At 38.7% G+C, this 19177-nt stretch overlaps 1 protein-coding gene across 1 annotated transcript in view; it reads right to left on the minus strand.

The window, feature by feature from the left end:
* Nucleotides 1-691: 691 nt before the first annotated feature.
* Nucleotides 692-19177, minus strand: part of EIF3B (eukaryotic translation initiation factor 3 subunit B) — a 32275-nt gene continuing 13789 nt past the window's right edge. Inside the window, exons 8-19 of the mRNA XM_043973052.1 lie at nucleotides 19088-19154; nucleotides 18740-18786; nucleotides 17131-17341; nucleotides 14989-15061; nucleotides 12227-12349; nucleotides 9929-10007; nucleotides 8247-8385; nucleotides 5679-5804; nucleotides 4937-5014; nucleotides 4179-4287; nucleotides 3762-3880; nucleotides 692-1231 (exon numbers count right to left, since the gene is read on the minus strand). Of these exons, the coding sequence (XP_043828987.1) occupies nucleotides 3777-3880; nucleotides 4179-4287; nucleotides 4937-5014; nucleotides 5679-5804; nucleotides 8247-8385; nucleotides 9929-10007; nucleotides 12227-12349; nucleotides 14989-15061; nucleotides 17131-17341; nucleotides 18740-18786; nucleotides 19088-19154 (1156 nt within the window). The 3' untranslated portion in view covers nucleotides 692-1231; nucleotides 3762-3776. The remainder of the gene's footprint in view (nucleotides 1232-3761; nucleotides 3881-4178; nucleotides 4288-4936; nucleotides 5015-5678; nucleotides 5805-8246; nucleotides 8386-9928; nucleotides 10008-12226; nucleotides 12350-14988; nucleotides 15062-17130; nucleotides 17342-18739; nucleotides 18787-19087; nucleotides 19155-19177) is intronic.

Consider the following 19177-nt stretch of genomic DNA (forward strand, 5'->3'; position numbering starts at 1 on the left):
ATAAATTTGGCTTCAAGTATGTTTTGCCTTTGCATCCCACCATAGAAAATTTCGTTCTTGGTGAACCTACTAATTTTTCATCCCAGTAAAAACTTTGTTTCTCTGGTACAAATTGCGTTGGACCATAAAGATGACTCAGTGAAAGTACAGCCCCTTTTAGAACCCTTGAACCCTGACTTCTGATAGGGGGTGAAGAACATCGAAGGACAAGGAGAGTGTCATGGTGGGTTTAGTAAGGCAGTTACAGAAATGAACCGGGAATAAGAGTAATGAGGGATTACCTACGACCCCTCCAGTATGAATGTGGCATTTAAAATATTCAAAGGGAAGACCATAATCCTAAAACAAAACCTCAACCAGATCAAGTCCCCCATATGTCTCTGAGAGTCTAAGGAGCTCATCAAGTGGAATTTTCCACAAAACCAAAATTCTCTAAGTATTGTATTTTAGACAAACTCTTGTAGTAGTGTAACACTTTCTGAAGAGCTCTCAGCTAATGTACAGAACTTCTGTTTTTTCATCACTCAAGTAGAATATTCCTTTAAATGAAGTATAAATAATAGGATCAGAATGATACACACCAATACAGCTCTGCCTTGAAAACAGATTTTCCATTTCCGAACAGATTGTGGGAGAAAAAGAAGTAAATCTAAGGTAGTTTTCTAGGTTTAAAAGAGATGAGAAAGACGGCTTTTTAACATAGGTCTGCTTTTTATTTCCACGTTCAACCTGTTGAGAAACCCTATCACAATCTGAAGGGCGGAGGGTACTGCCCGCTGTAGTGCTGCTTCAGCACACTAAAACATGAATGATATACTGTTTTCCTGCAGATTTTTTCCCGGACAAAAAAACACCAGTCCATGCACTTGGGACATAAAGAGAGTCCTTGAATGTCAACATTGTGTGACTGTGGGGATGATATACTTAAGAAATGCTCCTGAGAGCAGTAATCAAAAGTTACTTGCCAGTAGTCCTGCATAAAAGTCTGAGTAGCAAATACTGGTGGTTTGGGATTTTTTTTTTCTAAATCCCCCAAAAGTAAGAATTTAAAAGCAGTGCCTTAAAACCTCCCACAATGCAGACACTGGGGTTTAAAGGCACAAAATGTGTCAGAATGGAAGGATCCAGGTGTATTCACTGTCCAGAGAGCAAGAGAAAACAAGTAATTCAGAAGCTGTGTAGGCTTTCTGCAAAAGGATGAACTCCACTCCTGGCACAAGATATGGCAATGCTGTAATGATAAAAAAAAAAAGATTAGTATTTGCTTTATTGGACATGCAAAAGCCCTTTTTATTAGAGAAAGGGTTCTACACAATTACAATTAACATTATCATTCCTTTTGAATATTCCAAGTAGATGAAGCATGGTTGAATCTCATCTCCTACCCAATGCCAGAAATCTATCCTAATGGTATTCCAATCTCAATACTTCCGGTGATGGTAAACTCACTACTTCATTAAACAGGAAATCAAGGATAAGTAATACACTTCAGGAGCAGAAGCTACCCAAATCACGTGAGCTATCACATGAAATAAATAATATTGCTATAGCAAAGATTGCTCATTAGTCCCTCAATGTCATCCTGACAATCCAGCAATATTATGTTTCAGTGATATAAAGAAACTCAAACGTGTTCTTACGATCTTTTTTTTTTTTTTTGCGGGGCAATGAGGGTTAAGTGACTTGCCCAGGGTCACACAGCTAGTAAGTGTCAAGTGTCTGAGGCTGGATTTAAATTCAGGTCCTCCTGAATCCAAGGCCAGTGCCTTATCCCCTGCGCCACCTAGCTGCCCCTCATTGTTACAATCTTTTAAAAGCTAACCTCTATATATAGGAAATTAAATCAAATTTATAAGAATCCAAGTCATTCCCCAATTGAGAAATGGTCAAAGGATATGAACAGGCAGTTTTCTGATGAAGAAACCAAAGCTATCTATTCCCATATGAAAAAATGCTCTAAATCTCTAATGATTAGAGAGATGCAAATTAAAACTCTGAGGTACCACCTGACACCTATCAGACTGGCTAAAATGACAAAAAAGGAAGATAATAAATGTTGGAGAGGCTGTGGGAAATTTGGAACACTAATGCATTGTTGGTGGAGCTGTGAGCTGATCCAACCATTCTGGAGAGCAATTTGGAATTATGCCCAAAGGGCGATAAAGCTGTGCATATACCCTTTGACCCAGCAATCCCACTTTTAGGTCTTTTGCCCAAAGAAATCATGGAAGGGGGAAAGGGACCCACATGTACAAAAATATTTATAGCTGCTCTTTACGTGGTAGCAAGGAATTGGAAGTTGAGGGGGTGCCCATCAATTGGGGAATGGCTGGACAAGTTGTGGTATATGAATACAATGGAATGCTATTGTGCTGTAAGAAATGATGAGCAGGAAGAGTTCAGAGAAACCTGGAGGGTCTTACGTGAGCTGATGATGAGTGAGAGGAGCAGAACCAGAAGAACATTGTACACAGTATCATCAACATTGAGTGTTGACCTACTGTGATGGACTATATTCTTCTCACCAATGCAATGGTACAGAAGAGTTCCACGGAACTCATGATAGAAGAGGATCTCCAAATCCAAGAAAAAAAAAGAAAGAAAGAACTGTGGAGTATAGATGCTGATTGAACCATATTATTTCTTTTGTTTTGGGTGCTGTTGTTTTTTTTTCCTTCTATTTTGAGGTTTTGCATCACTGCTCTGATTCTTTCTCTTGTAACAGGATTAATGCAGAAATAGGATTAATGTTATTATGTGTATATATATATATATATATGTGTGTGTATATATCTATATCTATATCTATATGTATAGATATAACCTATATCAGATTACCTGCTGTCTAGGGGAGGGGGGAGGGAGGGGAGGGAGGGAGAAAAATCTGAAATTGTAAAGCTTGTATAAACAAAAGTTGAGAACTATCTTTACATGTAACGGAAAAAATAAAATACCTCATACATTAAAAAAAAAAAACTACAAAAAAAAAAAAAAAAGCTCAGTCCCTCCAGTAAAGGAATCCTTTCCAAACAGGGCTGATGAGTTAAACTCTGTGTGGAATTCAAAGCTGAGTAATATCAACACATCCTAATGGGGATATACTTGGCCTGGCAGCCTCAATGCCTGATGTCAACTTTCTTCCCTGCCCCTCCCCCCCCACCCTCCACAATAATCTCTAGAGACAGAGGAGGGGCCCATAACTAGGTGGTATGGAATGTGCTTTCTACCAGTTAATTTTAGCTCCAGGCCATGCTCCACCCCATAGCTTCTCAAAAATTTTAAGAGCTGCCTCTCTTAAAATTCAATTTTTCAAATTTTCAAGTCCCTTTTTATGGGATGATATTGTACCTATCTAGGAAATCTCAAATGAAGAGTTCTGATAGTTATTCTCAATCTAAATAAATAAGCCAAAAAGAAAGGACATGACATAATGGATTGTCTTGACTTTGAAATAAGAAAGACCTGGGGGCTGGGCACTGTGGTAAGAGCTTTTCACAATTACTATCTCATCTGATCTTCATTAGCTTGTGAGGTAGGTACTGTTATTATCCCCATTTTATGGTTGAGGAAACTGAGGCTAACAGGATTTGAGTGCACTTCTTCCTATTCCAGGCTCAGCACTTTATCCACTGTGCCACCAGCTGCCTAGACACAGATAAGACTTTAGTTTCTTGTATACAGATAGTTATTTTACATCTTATAAGATAATTTGGAAAGGAAAGAAGAAAACTGACAAGAAAATAACAAAGAGTTAGTCTTACCAGGACCCTATCAGACTACTCCTGATTTCCAAGGGGAATAATTTCTTCAGTGACAAAAAATTCAATTGTCTCTTCTTCCCAATCATCTACATTGCTATCTAGTTCATCAGTGTCTACACCTATAAAAAGAAAGAGAAACAGTTAAATAAGGGGCTGAGAGCACTCTGGATGTTCGATTACAATATTGTTTGTAGTGAACTGATGCTACAAAAGAACTCATAAAAATTTAAAAAGCATATCTCCTCTTTTTCCTTTTTAATTCAATGGATTAAATATCAAATGGCTGTTCAACAGATAAAAACACTTCAGTATTCAAACAAGAAGTGATGTCTTAAGTTTAGCTTCCATTCCTTTACCTCTATAATACAGAAGAGATTACACAGCGACAGGAAGTCATTTTAAGGATTTGCTGTTTACCTCCTCGTAATTCGAGACGCTCATTTTTCTGCTCCATATAAAGTTCTTGGGCCATTTTTCGATATTTCCTAAAATCTTCCATCATTGTACGTCTCCTCTCTACCAATTCCTAGAGAAAAATGTAGATGAAGGGTATTACTAAGCTGGAATTGAGTCCCTGAGACATCGTGAATGTACTAAAAGCACCTGAAAACCTTTTAATACTGGTTACTGTAACCTGAGAGAAAATTTTTTTTAAGAATCCTAAGGGGAGAATAAAGGAAAAGGGAAATTGGGGTTATAGCCTTCTCTACTCTTGATTTTTCTCCATTGCAGAACACAGCTCCCTTTATTGGAATATTAGTTTGGCTTCTGGATGGGGAGGGACAGGGAAAAGAGACAAACAACCTTATTCTAAAAGCTCTGATTTGCTCCTTCATACAACAAACTGTTTCTGGATACAGAGCAACTTTACAATTAGGTAAATTTTGATCATATTGTAGGACTGAAATGCAACAACAATTAGGTCATACCCTTTGTGTACCAACAACGAGCCCCTTCAAGACTCCAAACCTCCCCTAATATGATTTTAATGTGTAGGAGCAGAGGCATATTTCCAGTATCTTCACGTGGAAAAACATTTCAGGGTTGCCTTTCCTCTCTGTGTAGTCCCCCCGGTGCTCTCTCCTCCAATAACCAATAACCAATAATGCTTATTTTTCTGTAGCACTGGAAAAAGCTGCCTTTAACCTTTTGTTGAGGTTGGGAATAAAGCTTACCTTTGAGGCCTTGGACTGGCTCAAACGGTCCTTCTGTTCAAAAATCTTGGAGTATCTCTTCAGATCCTTTTTAATTTGCTAAAACAAAGACAAATCACTCAGGATCTAAACATACAAAGTCTGAATCAAAAAGCAAACTTCAAAATTACCAGGATGAACTGTCACCCACAAAGATTAAATACGCGCGCGCGCACGCACGCACACACACACACGCGCGAGATATCGAAGTGATCTTCCATTCTTTTTAAAAAGCAAGTTTCCCCTTCATCTAAAAAGGCTTTCTTCTCTAGCCCCAGGATTGATTGAGTCTCCCTCTTAGCTTTGACCTAATATCATTAACTTATTTCATTGTAATTATGCAAATCCTGTAGAACAGTTGCTTTTAAACCCATTAAAAATTTTTAAACAACCTTCAACACTTATTTCCCATTTACCACTTCAGTTCACACAGAACTTCTTGGAAGATGATGATATACTTTTAAACCACCAGGACTTTCTGAAGGTGCTAAAGTGAGAAGCCACAAAAGTCTGTTTAACCCCCAAAAGGGGTGCTTTTCATCCCTGTCCACTTTCCTAAAAGCAAAGAGTCCCCCTAGAGAAGGGGATCTAAGCATGTCGTTATCTACATTCCCTAAAGATCAATGAAAAAGCAAGGTAAAAGTAAACTGATATCTTCCTCTAGGACCACGAATATTTCCATAACCTAACCTCCTGGCAGTATGGGGGAAGGGAGGGAACATACCTTTATCTGATCCTGGCTGAGCAGAGTTGGGGGCCGAGGCCTCCACAGCAACTGGCAGAAACGATCCTTGTTATTCTTTTGAAGGAGACGTCCTTGGAAGGTCCATAACCAATAGGCATTATCCACCTAAGAATGGTAAATGTGAAATATGACTCTAGGAATGTATACAGAGATCCTAGTGATCATCCATGTGTACGTAACATAACTCCAGGGGAGGAGGGGGGAAGAGTACTCCAATCATCATGCTGGCCTGTTCTTCAACACAACCCATAACCTACATTTCCTTTTAGCTGTCCATGTCCTAAAATTTCTTAGTCCTTTGACTTCCACTGCCCATCTCTCACTGCTCACAATCCTACCCCTTCCTCTCCCTTGGCTTACTAACACCACTCTCTCCTGGTTCTCCTCCCACTGGTGCGACTAGTTCTTCTCAGTCTCTTAAAATCCAACTCCACATCTCTACCTATTTCATATCACCACCAGCATGTCCCATAAGCACCTCGAACATAACCCGTCTCACTTCTAAACCCTCAGCTTTTCCAAACTTCCTGACTTCTGTAGATACCACTTTTATTTCTATTGGCACCTTCACCTTCCCATTTACTCAAGTTCATAAGCTCAGGATCATCTTTAACTTCCCCCTCAAATCCAGCCATATTTCATCAGTTACAAATTCCTATGATTCTAGTTTCACAGTAACTTTAGAATCCATCATTTCCCGTCCACTCACCCAGTCACCACCCTACTTCATGCCCTCATCCTCTTTCTTCTATGCTATTTGAAGGACTTGTCTTTCTCCTTTTACATCTATCCTCAGCTGACAAAATAATCTTCCTATGGCACAGGTATGACCATGACATTTCTCTACTTGAAACTCTAGAGAGAGGGGCAGCTAGGTAGCTCAGTGGAGAGAGTACTGGCTCTGGAGTCAGGAGTACCTGAGTTCAGGTTCAGCCTCAGACACTTGACACTTACTAGCTATGTGACCCTGAGCAAGTCACTTAACCCCAACTGCCTCACCAAAAAAAAAAAAAAAAAAAAGCACTGGGGAAAAAAACTCTAGAGAGGCTTCTCATCACATTGAAGAGGCAGCACAGCTTAAGAGAGACAGTACAGCAGTGGACAGGAAGACCTAGGTTTGAATCCCACCTCAAATACTAACTGGACATGGGACCACAGTCAAGTTGCTTAGCTTGTCTGTGCCTCAACTCCCTCATTTACAAAATGAAGAACTGAACTCAATGGCTTCCTCGAGCCTTTTCCCGGATCTAAATCTCTAACCCCCAATATCTGAAAAGACAAGCTCACCCAAGGTCCTTTACGGTTCAACTCCAATGTCCCCCTCCAATATCATTCCACATTTCTCCCCTCACACACTCTGTGTTCCAGACCCGCCTTCTCTCACCTCTAGATCACAGGCCATTCCCCAAGGCCTGAAATGTCTTCCCTTTTTCTTCACAGCTCAATTCAGGTGTCACCTCCTCCAAGAAGGGGGAGTGGTTCCTCAGTTTTGTGTATGTTGTATCCCCTGCCCCCAGCAGAACATAATCATCAGTGCACTAACACTTTTGGGACACTGGATTCGATTCTTGAGGCAGTAGGGAGCTAACGGGGTTTATCAGGAGTGTGAGAGGCATGGGCGAGAAGGGGATGTCAGATAGTCAGACCTACAATAAATGCCACTTGTAATGCTAGAGATGCTGTCACTTTGGCAGCAGTGTGGAGGCTGGACCAAGGAGGGAAGAGCCTTGAGGCAGGAGTTGATACAGACCTCTAAGGCAGAAACTGGTTGAGTAAAGAACAGTGGTCACATGTGAAAGATGCTGGGGAGATAATCAAACTTAAAAAACCCGAAGAATGGTGCTCCTTCTGACAGAAACTGGGAACTGTGGAAGACAGTGGATTTGGAGAAAAGAGGTTTGGGACATGCTGAACTTGAGGTTCAGGGGGAAAACAGGCCACAGTGTATACACCTGGGAGCCAGCCAGTCAGAAGTGAAATTCCAGGTCTTCTGACTCTGTCCAAGAAGCTCTGATCTTGACTGGAAGCTGATTCTGGCTGCTTGTTATGACTGAAAGCATACAACTGTCAATTACTGAAGTCTATCTCACCTTCTCTTCAAAAATTCTCTGTGAAGGGGAAAATTTCCATGCTTTTTTCCCCTTACTCTAATTATGCAGAATGGGGCCTTAGTGCTCAGTAGGCCAACCCATGACTTAATGCCAACAATCAGCTATATGAAGTAGCCTTAAATGTGATTTAAGAAAAGGATCTGCAGGTAGTATGCAACAGGCAAGTCACAAGAGCAAGGAATTATATGATGCAGTACACCTAAACCAGTGGACAGAGGAGGAGCATGGGGTGTGGGTGGACAGGGACAACATACTCTGACTGTTTCTCCAAGGCATAGAGGCCTCTGTTAGATGAAGACTAATGATCTATAAACTCCAGCACTTACCCCTTCACTGCTACTAGACGTTTTAGGAAAGTACGAGACCCTCAGGGGAGTCAGCATCCCCCATGGCATTCACTGCCTGTTTTCTAACACCCAGAAACAGTTGTTTTTACCTTGTGGCTCCACCAGGACACAGAAGTCACAACATAACGGCCTGTGGGATCCCATTCAACATCAGAAGCCATGTAGTGTTCAGCAATGTTCATCATGGTACAATCTGATGTATCAACAAATGCCAGGGCACCATTCATGCTGTAGAGAGAAGGTGGTCATTGCACAGAAGTAGTTTTATTACCCTGACGATTATGAGAAAGCTAGAGCAAAGTTTCTTAAACCATGGGAGTCACGTAACTGAACGTGGGGATCACAAAAAATACAGCAACACTGAAAGGTTATGTATACCTATTTTATATACCTGGGGTCACATAAAAGTTCTTGGGCGAAAAAGGGTCACAAGTGGAAAAAAATTAAGAAGCCCTGAGCTTAATGAGGTTAAATTATGGAGTAAACCATTAAAGCACCTCACATTTTGGACATGCTGAGCTTGAGGTCTATGGCTCCTCTGACACCTGCCAGCTTTACCTGTAGTATTTCATTTAATTGAAGATGATGGCCTCACAGATCAATGAATATGACATTGATATTAAGATAAAGTGGAAAAGGTAACAACTGGAGTATATTATAATAACATATAGGCAGAGCATATTTAGGAGTGATGTATAGGAGTGACAGGAGAACCACGTTACTTGCAGCACTGCACCTTTTGTGATAAAGGCAAACGTGCAGAGAAGCAAGAAGAGGGCCTCTTCAGTCACTGTATGACTGACCTCAGAAAAAATGATATTCTCAAAGGTAAATGCTTTTCCTTTGAGAAGATATGCAACCTATGAAAGTATTATTACTAAAGAAAATGGTAGCTCAGCATTCAATTAAGACAGAGTAATGAAGCTTCCAGAAAATGTCTGCATGACCACATAGAAAATATACAACATAATGTCTGTTAGGTCTCCTGGCACTTGCCAATTCCACTGTAATTTGCTTCCATCACACAGCCCCAAGTCTAAGGACAATGATGACAAATTGCTGGGTGTTAATGTTAGAAAGGCATCAAGAGAGTGCAGTTGGGGGGGGGGGGGGAGGGAGACAGCTTCAGAGGACAAGACCTTAATCCCCTTTTCTGCCACTTATTCTTGCTGTGACCTGGGGAAAGTCACTCCACCTCTCTGGGCCTCAGTTTCCCCATCTATAAAATGAGGACAGATAGGATCACCTCTCTAAGGTACAAGACTACTTTCTCTATAAAGTATCTTAGGGGGGGTGGCTAGGTGGCGCAGTGCATAGAGTACCAGCCCTGGAGTCAGGAGTACCTGAGTTCAAATCCGACCTCAGACACTTAACACTTACTAGCTGTGTAACCCTGGGCAAGTCACTTAACCCCAATTGCCTCACTAAAAAAAACAACAACAACAACAAAAAACCATAAAGTATCTTAAACACTGGGACAATGATTACAAAAAGGCAATCAAAAGAACAGGAACCAAATTTCAATTTTATATGTTTACTATGCATGACAAATTCCGTAAGACAAGCAAAAGGCACGGCACTGAATAAGAGAAACCCGGGGGCGGCTAGATAGCACAGTGGAATAAAGAACCGGCCCTGGATTCAGGAGTACCTGAGTTCAAATCTGGCCTCGGACACTTGACACTTACTAGCTGTGTGACCCTGGGCAAGTCACTTAACCCCCATTGCCCCGCAAAAAAAAAAAAAAAAAAAAAAAAAAAGAGAAACCCACCTCCTCAGACCAGCTAGAACAACAAATTGTCCCTGGGGACTCCAAAAGATTGTGTTTGCCTGCTGCTTATCAAACATTTCTGAAAAGAAAGAAATATTTTGTTAAAATCTTCTTTTTTAAGGAAACTGTTTCTTTACCATAGGCAATAAATGACAAATTATAGCAAACCAAAGAGGGTTTGGTGATGAGTTTATTTTGTTTTCTGAAAATTAACTAATCCCTTCTGTAGTGAAACCACAAGTGCTTCTAAAATTGCTTATAATCTCAAAAAATTTTAAAACATGAATTTTAAAAACTGTCTTTACATGTCATTGGAAAAAAACAGAATGCTATTTAAATTTTTATAAAACCCAGTCTCTAGTTTTTCAGAGAGTCCACAAGACTATCAATTAAGGCTAAAGTAAATAATAGTCTAAAATTTTAAAGGAGAAAGGGGAAAAAATTGGAAACCTTAATAATACTGCTTAAGTTGATGAACTTTTAACTTTCCTAAGAAAAAAAGTTTTTTTTTAAAAAGATGATCTGAGGGGCAGCTAGGTGGCGCAGTGGATAAAGCACCAGCCCTGGATTCAGGAGTACCTGAGTTCAAATCTGGCCTCAGACACTTGACACTTACTAGCTGTGTGACCCTGGGCAAGTCACTTAACCCCCATTGCCCCGCCCCCCCCAATTTATCTAGGGGGGACAAAAAGATGATCTGGGTAAATTATTCCATTTACAGTTTCTTTTTTGTTAGCTTATTCCTACTCTTTAAATTAGATATTAGCTGAAATGTTTTTTCTGGATTTTTTAAAAATTCTGTTCCTATTAAATATCTCATTTCCAAATTCACAGGACTACTTTTCTAGAGGTCATTTACTTGGCAACCTTGCCCATCTCAAACACAGCCAATAAATACAAAATAATCAAAAAGAACCTCCAGCAGCCAAAATAACATTATAAAGTCTGTGCACTAAAGTTCATGGCCTTCTATATTACTCTTAGAAACTGGAACTTATTTATAAATTTTAAAAATGTTAAGAAAGCTGTAAAGTTTTCTAGTTCAGAGAATTCATTCATGTATCTATTCAACCAACCTTTTTAAAGCATTTCTTATGTGGCAAAGCATTTTTCTAGACAGTGGGGAAGACACAAAGATAACTATGTTGTGGCTCCTGTCTCTGCAGAACTTAGACTAACAGGAAGGATCATCACACAACAATATTCACCACTCTTCAAACAATTACCATAAGGGAAAACAGAGAATATTTTTTAAAAATGGAACTACTAAAGAAGATCTGAGGAAGGAAATACTATTTCTGACAGAGGCAGCCAAAGAATGATTCTTAGAAAGATGGAATTTTAACTGGATGGGAATTTTAAAAGACAAGTATGGGAGACAGTCATTCCACAGAGATTACCCAGTTATTTTTCCTTTCTGAAATATTATGGTTGTTAAATTATGGGTTTAACAGATTTCAAAGTGGTATATATTTTTTTAAAGGTGATAATAGTCACATGTGTGACTATTTTTTAAAATACTCTCTTCCTAGTTTTTATGGTTATATAACATGTCTTCAAATCTGCCTGCCTCACCTAAAGTGAACTATTTATTAACTTGAATTAAGACTTTAGAAGAACAACGTAAATCACCCAAGCTATAAGGAAAGTGTATTAGAAATATATCTCTCGGGGCAGTTAGGTGGTACAGTGGATAAAGCACCAGCCCTGGATTCAGGAGGACCTGAGTTCAAATCCAGCCTCAGACACTTGACACTTACTAGCTGTGTGACCCTGGGCAAGTCGCTTAACCCTCAATGTCCCACAAAAACAAAAACAAAAAAGAAATAGCTCTCTCCTTCCTATCTCCCAATATCTTTCAACTGCTTATTTTTGCCTTCTATCAAAATCAATTAGCTCTTTAAAGTGAGTTTCCACTACCAGTCACATGCTGACACAGCAGTGAAAGCTAAACTATCTAGAACAATATATTCTGTAGAACAAGAAAAATTAATGCTCAGAATATACTCATTCAAAAGTTAAGACTAAGAATACTTGATTACATTTTCCATCCACAGGTCTTAAGAAAACATAGAATCATAATACACAGGTTTTCCAAAAAAGCCCCAACACCTCCCTATCCACAATGATTTTAAACTGTACTTCACTTTTTATCTTTGTTAGACATTTAAATAACATCTTGATAGGAGTTTAGGAGACTAAAGACACTGGCTCCTATATAAGTAAAAGGAACACTGTTCACAAAGGACAAACAATATATCACTAACACAAAGAGTAAAAGCAAGTGAATCTACTTACTGATAAGCTCAATCTTTCCATTGTTTTTCACATGGTAGAAGGAAACTGATATTCGAGGAGCCTCACCATGTAGCACAGCAAACTTACTTCCATTTGGTTCCCAAGCAAAGGCTATTATACTTTCTGGAAGAAAAAGACAGGGTAACACCTCCTTTCACATGATAAAAACTGGTGTTTATATATTCGAATTATTTCATTTGAGCCTTAAAACAACCCTGTGAGGTAGATACTACAGGCAACATCATTTCCCCTTTTGCAAATGAACAGACTGGGGCTCAAAGAAATTAAGTGCAGGAAAAAGGACCCAGGTCTGCAATCACTGATAAATCAGTCTTATCATATAACTAGAGTTAAAATAGCTAGAATTTATATAGTACTTTAAGGCTTGTGATGCAGTTCTTATTTGGTCCTCATAAACTTTGGGAGTATAAACTGTTATGCAGATATAATGCTTTTCCAGTGCCCTGCTGCTCAGGGTCTGTGAAAGACAGATCCTCTGAGAGCAAAGTTTTTAGGTAGATGTAGGTTGGGTTTTTTTGTTTTTGTGGGTTTTTTTTTTTTGGTGAGGCAACTAGGGTTAAGTGACTTGCCCAGGGTCACACAGCTAGTAAGTGTTAAGTGTCTGAGGCCGGATCTGAACTCAGGTACTCCTGACTCCAGGGCCAGTGCTCTATCCACTGCACCACCTAGCTGCCCCTAATGCTTTTCCAAGACAGACCAAAGTTGAAGACACGTTTATGCTTAAAAATGGGATACTTGGGGCAGCTAGGTGGCGCAGGGGATAAAGCACCGGCCCTGGAGTCAGGAGTACCTGAGTTCAAATTCGACCTCAGACACTTAACACTTACTAGCTGTGTAACCCTGGGCAAGTCACTTAACCCCAATTGCCTCACTATAAAAAAAAAGGGGGGGATACTTAACTCAGTAAATTAACATATATGTAAACCTCTGTCAAAGGAGATTAATGGGCCAGAAAGAAATTAAATCTTCTAAATCCAGGGACTATTTCCATCAATATTGAATATAAACCACGTAACAGTAGGCAACCTCTTAACAACTCTGTGCCTCAATTTCCACACATGTAAAATGGGAATGATCCACCTGTTGAAGGATCAGATAAGTTAAAGTGTATAAAACACTTTGCAAACCTTAAAGTACTATGTAAATGCTAATTATTCTTTTAAAAGTAACCCACTATGGGCAAAAGGGAAAGAATTATGCCCTTAGAAAGTATAGTTCTAAACAACAGAAACAAGTATTTTCACGAGCACATTAGTTAATGCTGAGTTATGAACTTTTTCCTAGGAATGTTTCCATTCCACTGTATGGTGGTTTTAATATTTTCCCTAAGATGTTAAAATGACTGCTATTTTCAACCACTCACACAAGCATTTTGGGTCACAGATGTCAAACCCAAGAGATTAGATCCTGCAGACTCATAATGACTTAGAAAATTATAAATTAATATTATCTATATTATACTGTATTTTTATTTCTTTTGTTGAACATTTCTCGATTGCATTTTAATCTAATTCCAGTGAGTTTGACAACTCTGACGTAGGCCATCTTTACCTAACAATAAAAATATTCAAGCCAATATGAATGTTCTAGATCATTAACAATTAAAGACTTAAGCAAACTTAAAATAACCTCCAGATTTCAATTTACAGTTCTCAAACTGACAAAGATGGGAACAGCCAACGTAAGAACAAAAGAGAAGCTGTGGGAAACCTGCTGGTGGCTCTGGGAGTCAGCACAACCCAAGCATTTTTGAATGGAATCATGCAGACATCATCGCCTTCTCATCCAGAAATTCTACTACCAGGCTTTTACGCCAAGGAGCCACAGATAATCAGAAAGGTCCCATACAATCAAATCAAAGTATTTATAGCAGCACTTTATTGGGATGCCAAAGAGTTGGAAACAAAGCAAGATGACCATAAATTGGGGAACAGCTAGAATTATGGCCCTTGATTATAATGTAATATTATTAAGTTCTAAGAAATTAAAAAGCAAACTAAATACAGAGAAGCATGGGAAGACCTACACAATCTGGATGCAGTGTAGTAAACAGAACCACAAAACCCGACTACAACAATGTAAATGGAAAGAACCACAAAAAAAGTAAAAAATGAATAAAAAATAAAGTAGAGGAATGAGACAATACTCCCACTCCACTCCTTTGCAGAAATGAGAATACTAAGGGGCAACTAATACTAAGCACTGATTGGTTTTGCTTATTTTTTTTTCTTTTTCCTTTTTTCCTCCCTTTTAAAAAATATTCTGTTATATAGGACGACTTTCTGAGAGAGGGGTTAAGAGAAAGGATACTGGGAGAAATCCCAGTCATGTAAGAAAGTATAAAATAAATAATTTTTAAAAACATTCAAGCTGGAAGTCAAATCTAACCATGAATAACTTTTTTTTCAAAATAAGGCTGACCACAGTTTACTTTTATAAGACAGTATGTACTAAGCAGGAACTATCATTAATAGCATTTATGTAGCACTTAAACATTTGCAAAACACTTCACAAATATGATCTAATTTTAATTTAAATGCTCTCCCTTAAACACTTATTTTTACATGTTTCAATGTATCACTTGGTAAGGAAATTTTTCTAAGAGAATCACATGTGCTCAGATTCTGGTCAATTCTGAGTGGAATGTAAATTCCTATTCAAATTTTAAAAACCAGAAGCATTTCCCTTGTCAAGTTAAATAAACATGGCACATAAAGGTAACATGAAAAAGTTAAACTTGCCTTTCATTTCTACTACATCAACAGGCACCTGTTTCTCTCTCATACGGAAGATTTCAAAGTTGGTTACTACCCCCTGTTTAAAAGTAAGGGAAAAAATGCTGTTTTAATAGTAGTGTATAATAACATGACAAAATAATATCATAATACCATATAATAGTGCTTTAAAGTCAGTCACAGAGAGACCTTTGGAGCCAGGAGGCATTTTAAAAGGCTTTCAAATATGATCCTTTTATTTTACAGGTAAGAAACACGATTACCCTGAAGTTAAATGATTTGCCCCAAAATGGTACATTATCTGCCCAACCAGAATACAAGGGAACCAGAACCTGAATATGTATTATCTGATTCTAACTCCGGTAAGAGTAAGTTAAGTAATAGTTTTTTTGGTTAGTTTTTTTTTTTTTTTTTTGCAGGGCAATGGGGTTTAAGTGACTTGCCCAGGGTCACACAGCTAGTAAGTATCTGAGGCTGGGTTTGAACTCAGGTCCTCCTGAATCCAAGGCTAGTGCCTTATCCATTGCGCCACCTCGCTGCCCCTGGTTAGTTTTTTAAATGAAATTTTTCCCCCAGTTGGTAAATAGTCAAAAGTTCAAACTATCAATAGCTTTGTAAAAAATCCTCTAAATCATTAATAGAGAAAAAAATTAATGCAATGCTGACATTCCACCTCACATCCACCAGATAAGCAAAAAAGGAAAATGACCAGTACTGGAGGGGCTGTGGGAAACTAGGCATACTGATAACTGCTAGTGAAGCCATGAACTGCGACAGTTGTTCTGGCCAAAAACAATCTGAAACTTTGTCCAAAGAATTACTAAACTTGTATGGCTTTTGACCTATACCCCTGCAAGATCACAGAAAAAAAGAGAAGGAACTTTCTTTTCCTTGTGTATAGATGTACAAAAATACAGCTAACAGTCCCTTTTTTTCATCATGTCAAAGCAATAGAATGCTTTGGGCTCCTTCAGAACAGAGACCGTCTTACTCTTCTTCACCCCATGGTTCTCTGCCCATAAACATTAATAACTGCTTTATTTACTCATTCATCCAAAGAAGTGGAAACAAAGGGAATGACATAAATTAGAGGATGGAACAAATTATGATATATGAATGTAGTGGACTATTACTATGCAGAAAAATAACGAAGGGGACCATTTCAGAGAAACTTGGGAAGACTTATAATCAAGAACAATTTAAAAAATAATACCACTGAAAAAACAAATAACTCTAATCAGTAGCATTGATAACAGATGAAGGATTTTACCTCCTAGAGAGGTGATGAGACTCAGGGGTCAGTCGGAATGAGGCATGGTTTTTTTTTGTGTGTTTGTGTGTTTGTGTGTGTGTGTGTGTGTGTGTGTGTGTTTGTTTGTTTGTTTTTTGGTGAGGCAATTGGGGTTAAGTGACTTGCCCAGGGTCACACAGCTAGTAAGTGTAAAGTGTCTGAGGCCGGATTTGAACTTAGGTCCTCCTGAATCCAGGGCCAGTGCTCTATCCACTGTGCCACCTAGCTACCCCGAGGCATATGTTTTTTAGACTTGGCCAAGGCATGAATTTCTTTTCCTCAATTACAAGGGTTTGGGGTTTCTCCCTTTTTTCAAATGGAAAGAAAGGAGAGGAAGAGAAAAATCAACTTTTGGGTTAATTTTTAAAAATGTTTCTCCTCCTAAAATAGAGTAATCTGACGTGGCAGTTACAAATTCAGTATCATATACTTTTTATCAACAACAGTTGCTCAGTGACAAAATTCAATCCAACCATAAAGTGCTATTGTAAATGAGAGTTCCTGTTATAGGGAGGGAGGAAACCTGAGGTAATAGAAAAGTGGCTGGCTTTATAGTTAGGAGACCAATCTCAGCTCAGACACTAACCAACTATTTGGCTTTCTCTGAACAAGTTATGTTTAACCTCTCAAATTTGGTTTCCTTCTCTATGAAGGGAGGATAACCCATGATCCTAACAAAGCTCTTGTGACAAAAGTAGCTTGTAAATCTTAAGCCACTATGTAGATGAGTTATCAAAAAATAAAGAAAACCCATGTTAAAACCTAACAAAATAAAAAGACTTTACAATAGCATGAGGGGAGCAATTTAAACGTGAAGTAAAAGACCAGAAACCCAGGCGACCACTGTAGTTACTTACCTGGGTACCCTTTGGAGTTCTGTCTACTTTGACACACAAGTAATCTCCATTTTTTTGCCAATGTAGCTTGCAGTCAACTACATTAAACAGATTTCTAACCCGGATTTCTTGTCTGGTGGGGAGTTGCATCAAGGTCACTCTGGCAGGAATGTCCTTATCTTCTGGTACCCAAAAGGCGATTATGTTACCACCAGGTGACCAAGAAAAATCCCTGTGGGAAGAGATGTTATCATAATGACTATAATTAATGAAGTATGATTCACTGATTATGAGAATAACAACTAAAGCCATTTTAATCTGCTCTGACAATTCAGGAAATGCTGAAGAATAAGATGGTACATCATGCTATTAATTTATAGAAACAATATCAATACATGAGCCACAAGGCAGAACTTGCAATATAAGTAAAGATGTACAGGTCCAACTACAATCTGACTTTTTTTTTTCAAAGACTGACATCACTGGATCACAGACCTAGAGCTGAAAGGGCCTTCAGAGGCCAAACAGTCCCATCATTTTACAGATGAGGAAACTGAGCAGAAAAAGCTATAATACACACATAGTCATAGAGGAAGAATTATGGGTGGCATTAACCATTTTCTCCACATTTTTTCTTCATAGTACAGCTATTACAAAGAATAGTTTATGAAGACAAATCATATAACACGCAAGCATCCAGAAAATATTTCCATACACAAGCTAACAAGAATATAGAACAGAAACGTCCTAGGATTACAGCAATATTCTAATCGCTGCAGCAAAATGGGAGTGGGATAACTCAACTCTAAGACAGGATGTACTGGGGTATTCAGAAACGATGTTATCAAGAGGAAATGCATCTTAGTTATGACAGGAATGCTGGATTTTACTTAAGTTACCAATCATTCTGTGGCTAATAGCAGGCATGGAAGATGAGGAACTGTGTTTGAGGAGCTTCTATGAAACCGATTAAGCTGGAAAACCATGACCTCTTTACAACCATATTCTACCTGACCTCAGTATAGACAAATACTATTAATGATTCAGGACTAAAGCTTCTATAAAATAAAGGACAGGCTAGCCTAGCTCTTTCTTCTGGAACCATCTAGAGTAGGTATATAAGTATTGAAAAATAATTAGTAGGTGTGGCATTAAGATGCCACACCATTCTTAAAAATAAAATACATAAGGGGCCAGCTAGGTGGCGCAGTGGATGGAGCACCGGCCCCTGGAGTCAGGAGGACCTGAGTTCAAATCCAGCCTCAGACACTTAACACTAGCTGTGCAACCCTGGGCAAGTCACTTAACCTCAATTGCCTCACCAAAAAAAAAAGAAAAGAAAAGAAAAGAAAATACATGGGAGATGTTAACTCCTCCCATGATGAAGGGGAAAAATGGTCAGAACAAGAGGCACAAACATTACTTAAAAACAGAGGACAGGGGCAGCTAGGTGGCACAGTGGATAGAACACCGGCCCTGGAGTCAGGAGGACCTGAGTTCAAATCTGACCTCAGACACTTAACACTTACTAGCTGTGTGACCCTGGGCAAGTCACTTAACCCCAATTGCCTCAAAAAAAAAAAAAGAGGACAAACAAGAAACTAGGCTTTCCTTTAAAGAAGTCACTTACTTTATTCCAGGGATTTTCAAACTCTTCTTATCCAAAAGACCCATAGACTACAAAGAAAAAGGTACAGTCAAATAAAAACATGTCAGAATTTCAGTGCAACAGGAGGGCAAAGAACAATATAAAACATAAATTTGGCCAACACTAAAAAACATCTAGTACAAGGCTTCAATTGGTTCTACCCAAGGAAAGGGTATAAAGTAACACTAATTTGCTCAATGATAGACATCAGAAAATAGTTGCCAGCCTTCACTGTCAGAGCCCAGAATTCAGAAGATTCTGGAAGTAAATATCAGCAAGCAAAATTACTTCCATTAAATATTCTATTTCCTATATAAGACAGTCACTTACTGGAGTCTCATAGATGCTGAGAGTGTCCATTGTCATTCGGGCAAAAAACTTGCCATCGTGACTCCATCTAGGCAAATGAAAATAAAAACC

This window comes from Dromiciops gliroides, chromosome 1 (genome assembly GCF_019393635.1).
Source record: "Dromiciops gliroides isolate mDroGli1 chromosome 1, mDroGli1.pri, whole genome shotgun sequence".
In the NCBI taxonomy this organism is placed as follows: domain Eukaryota; kingdom Metazoa; phylum Chordata; class Mammalia; order Microbiotheria; family Microbiotheriidae; genus Dromiciops; species Dromiciops gliroides.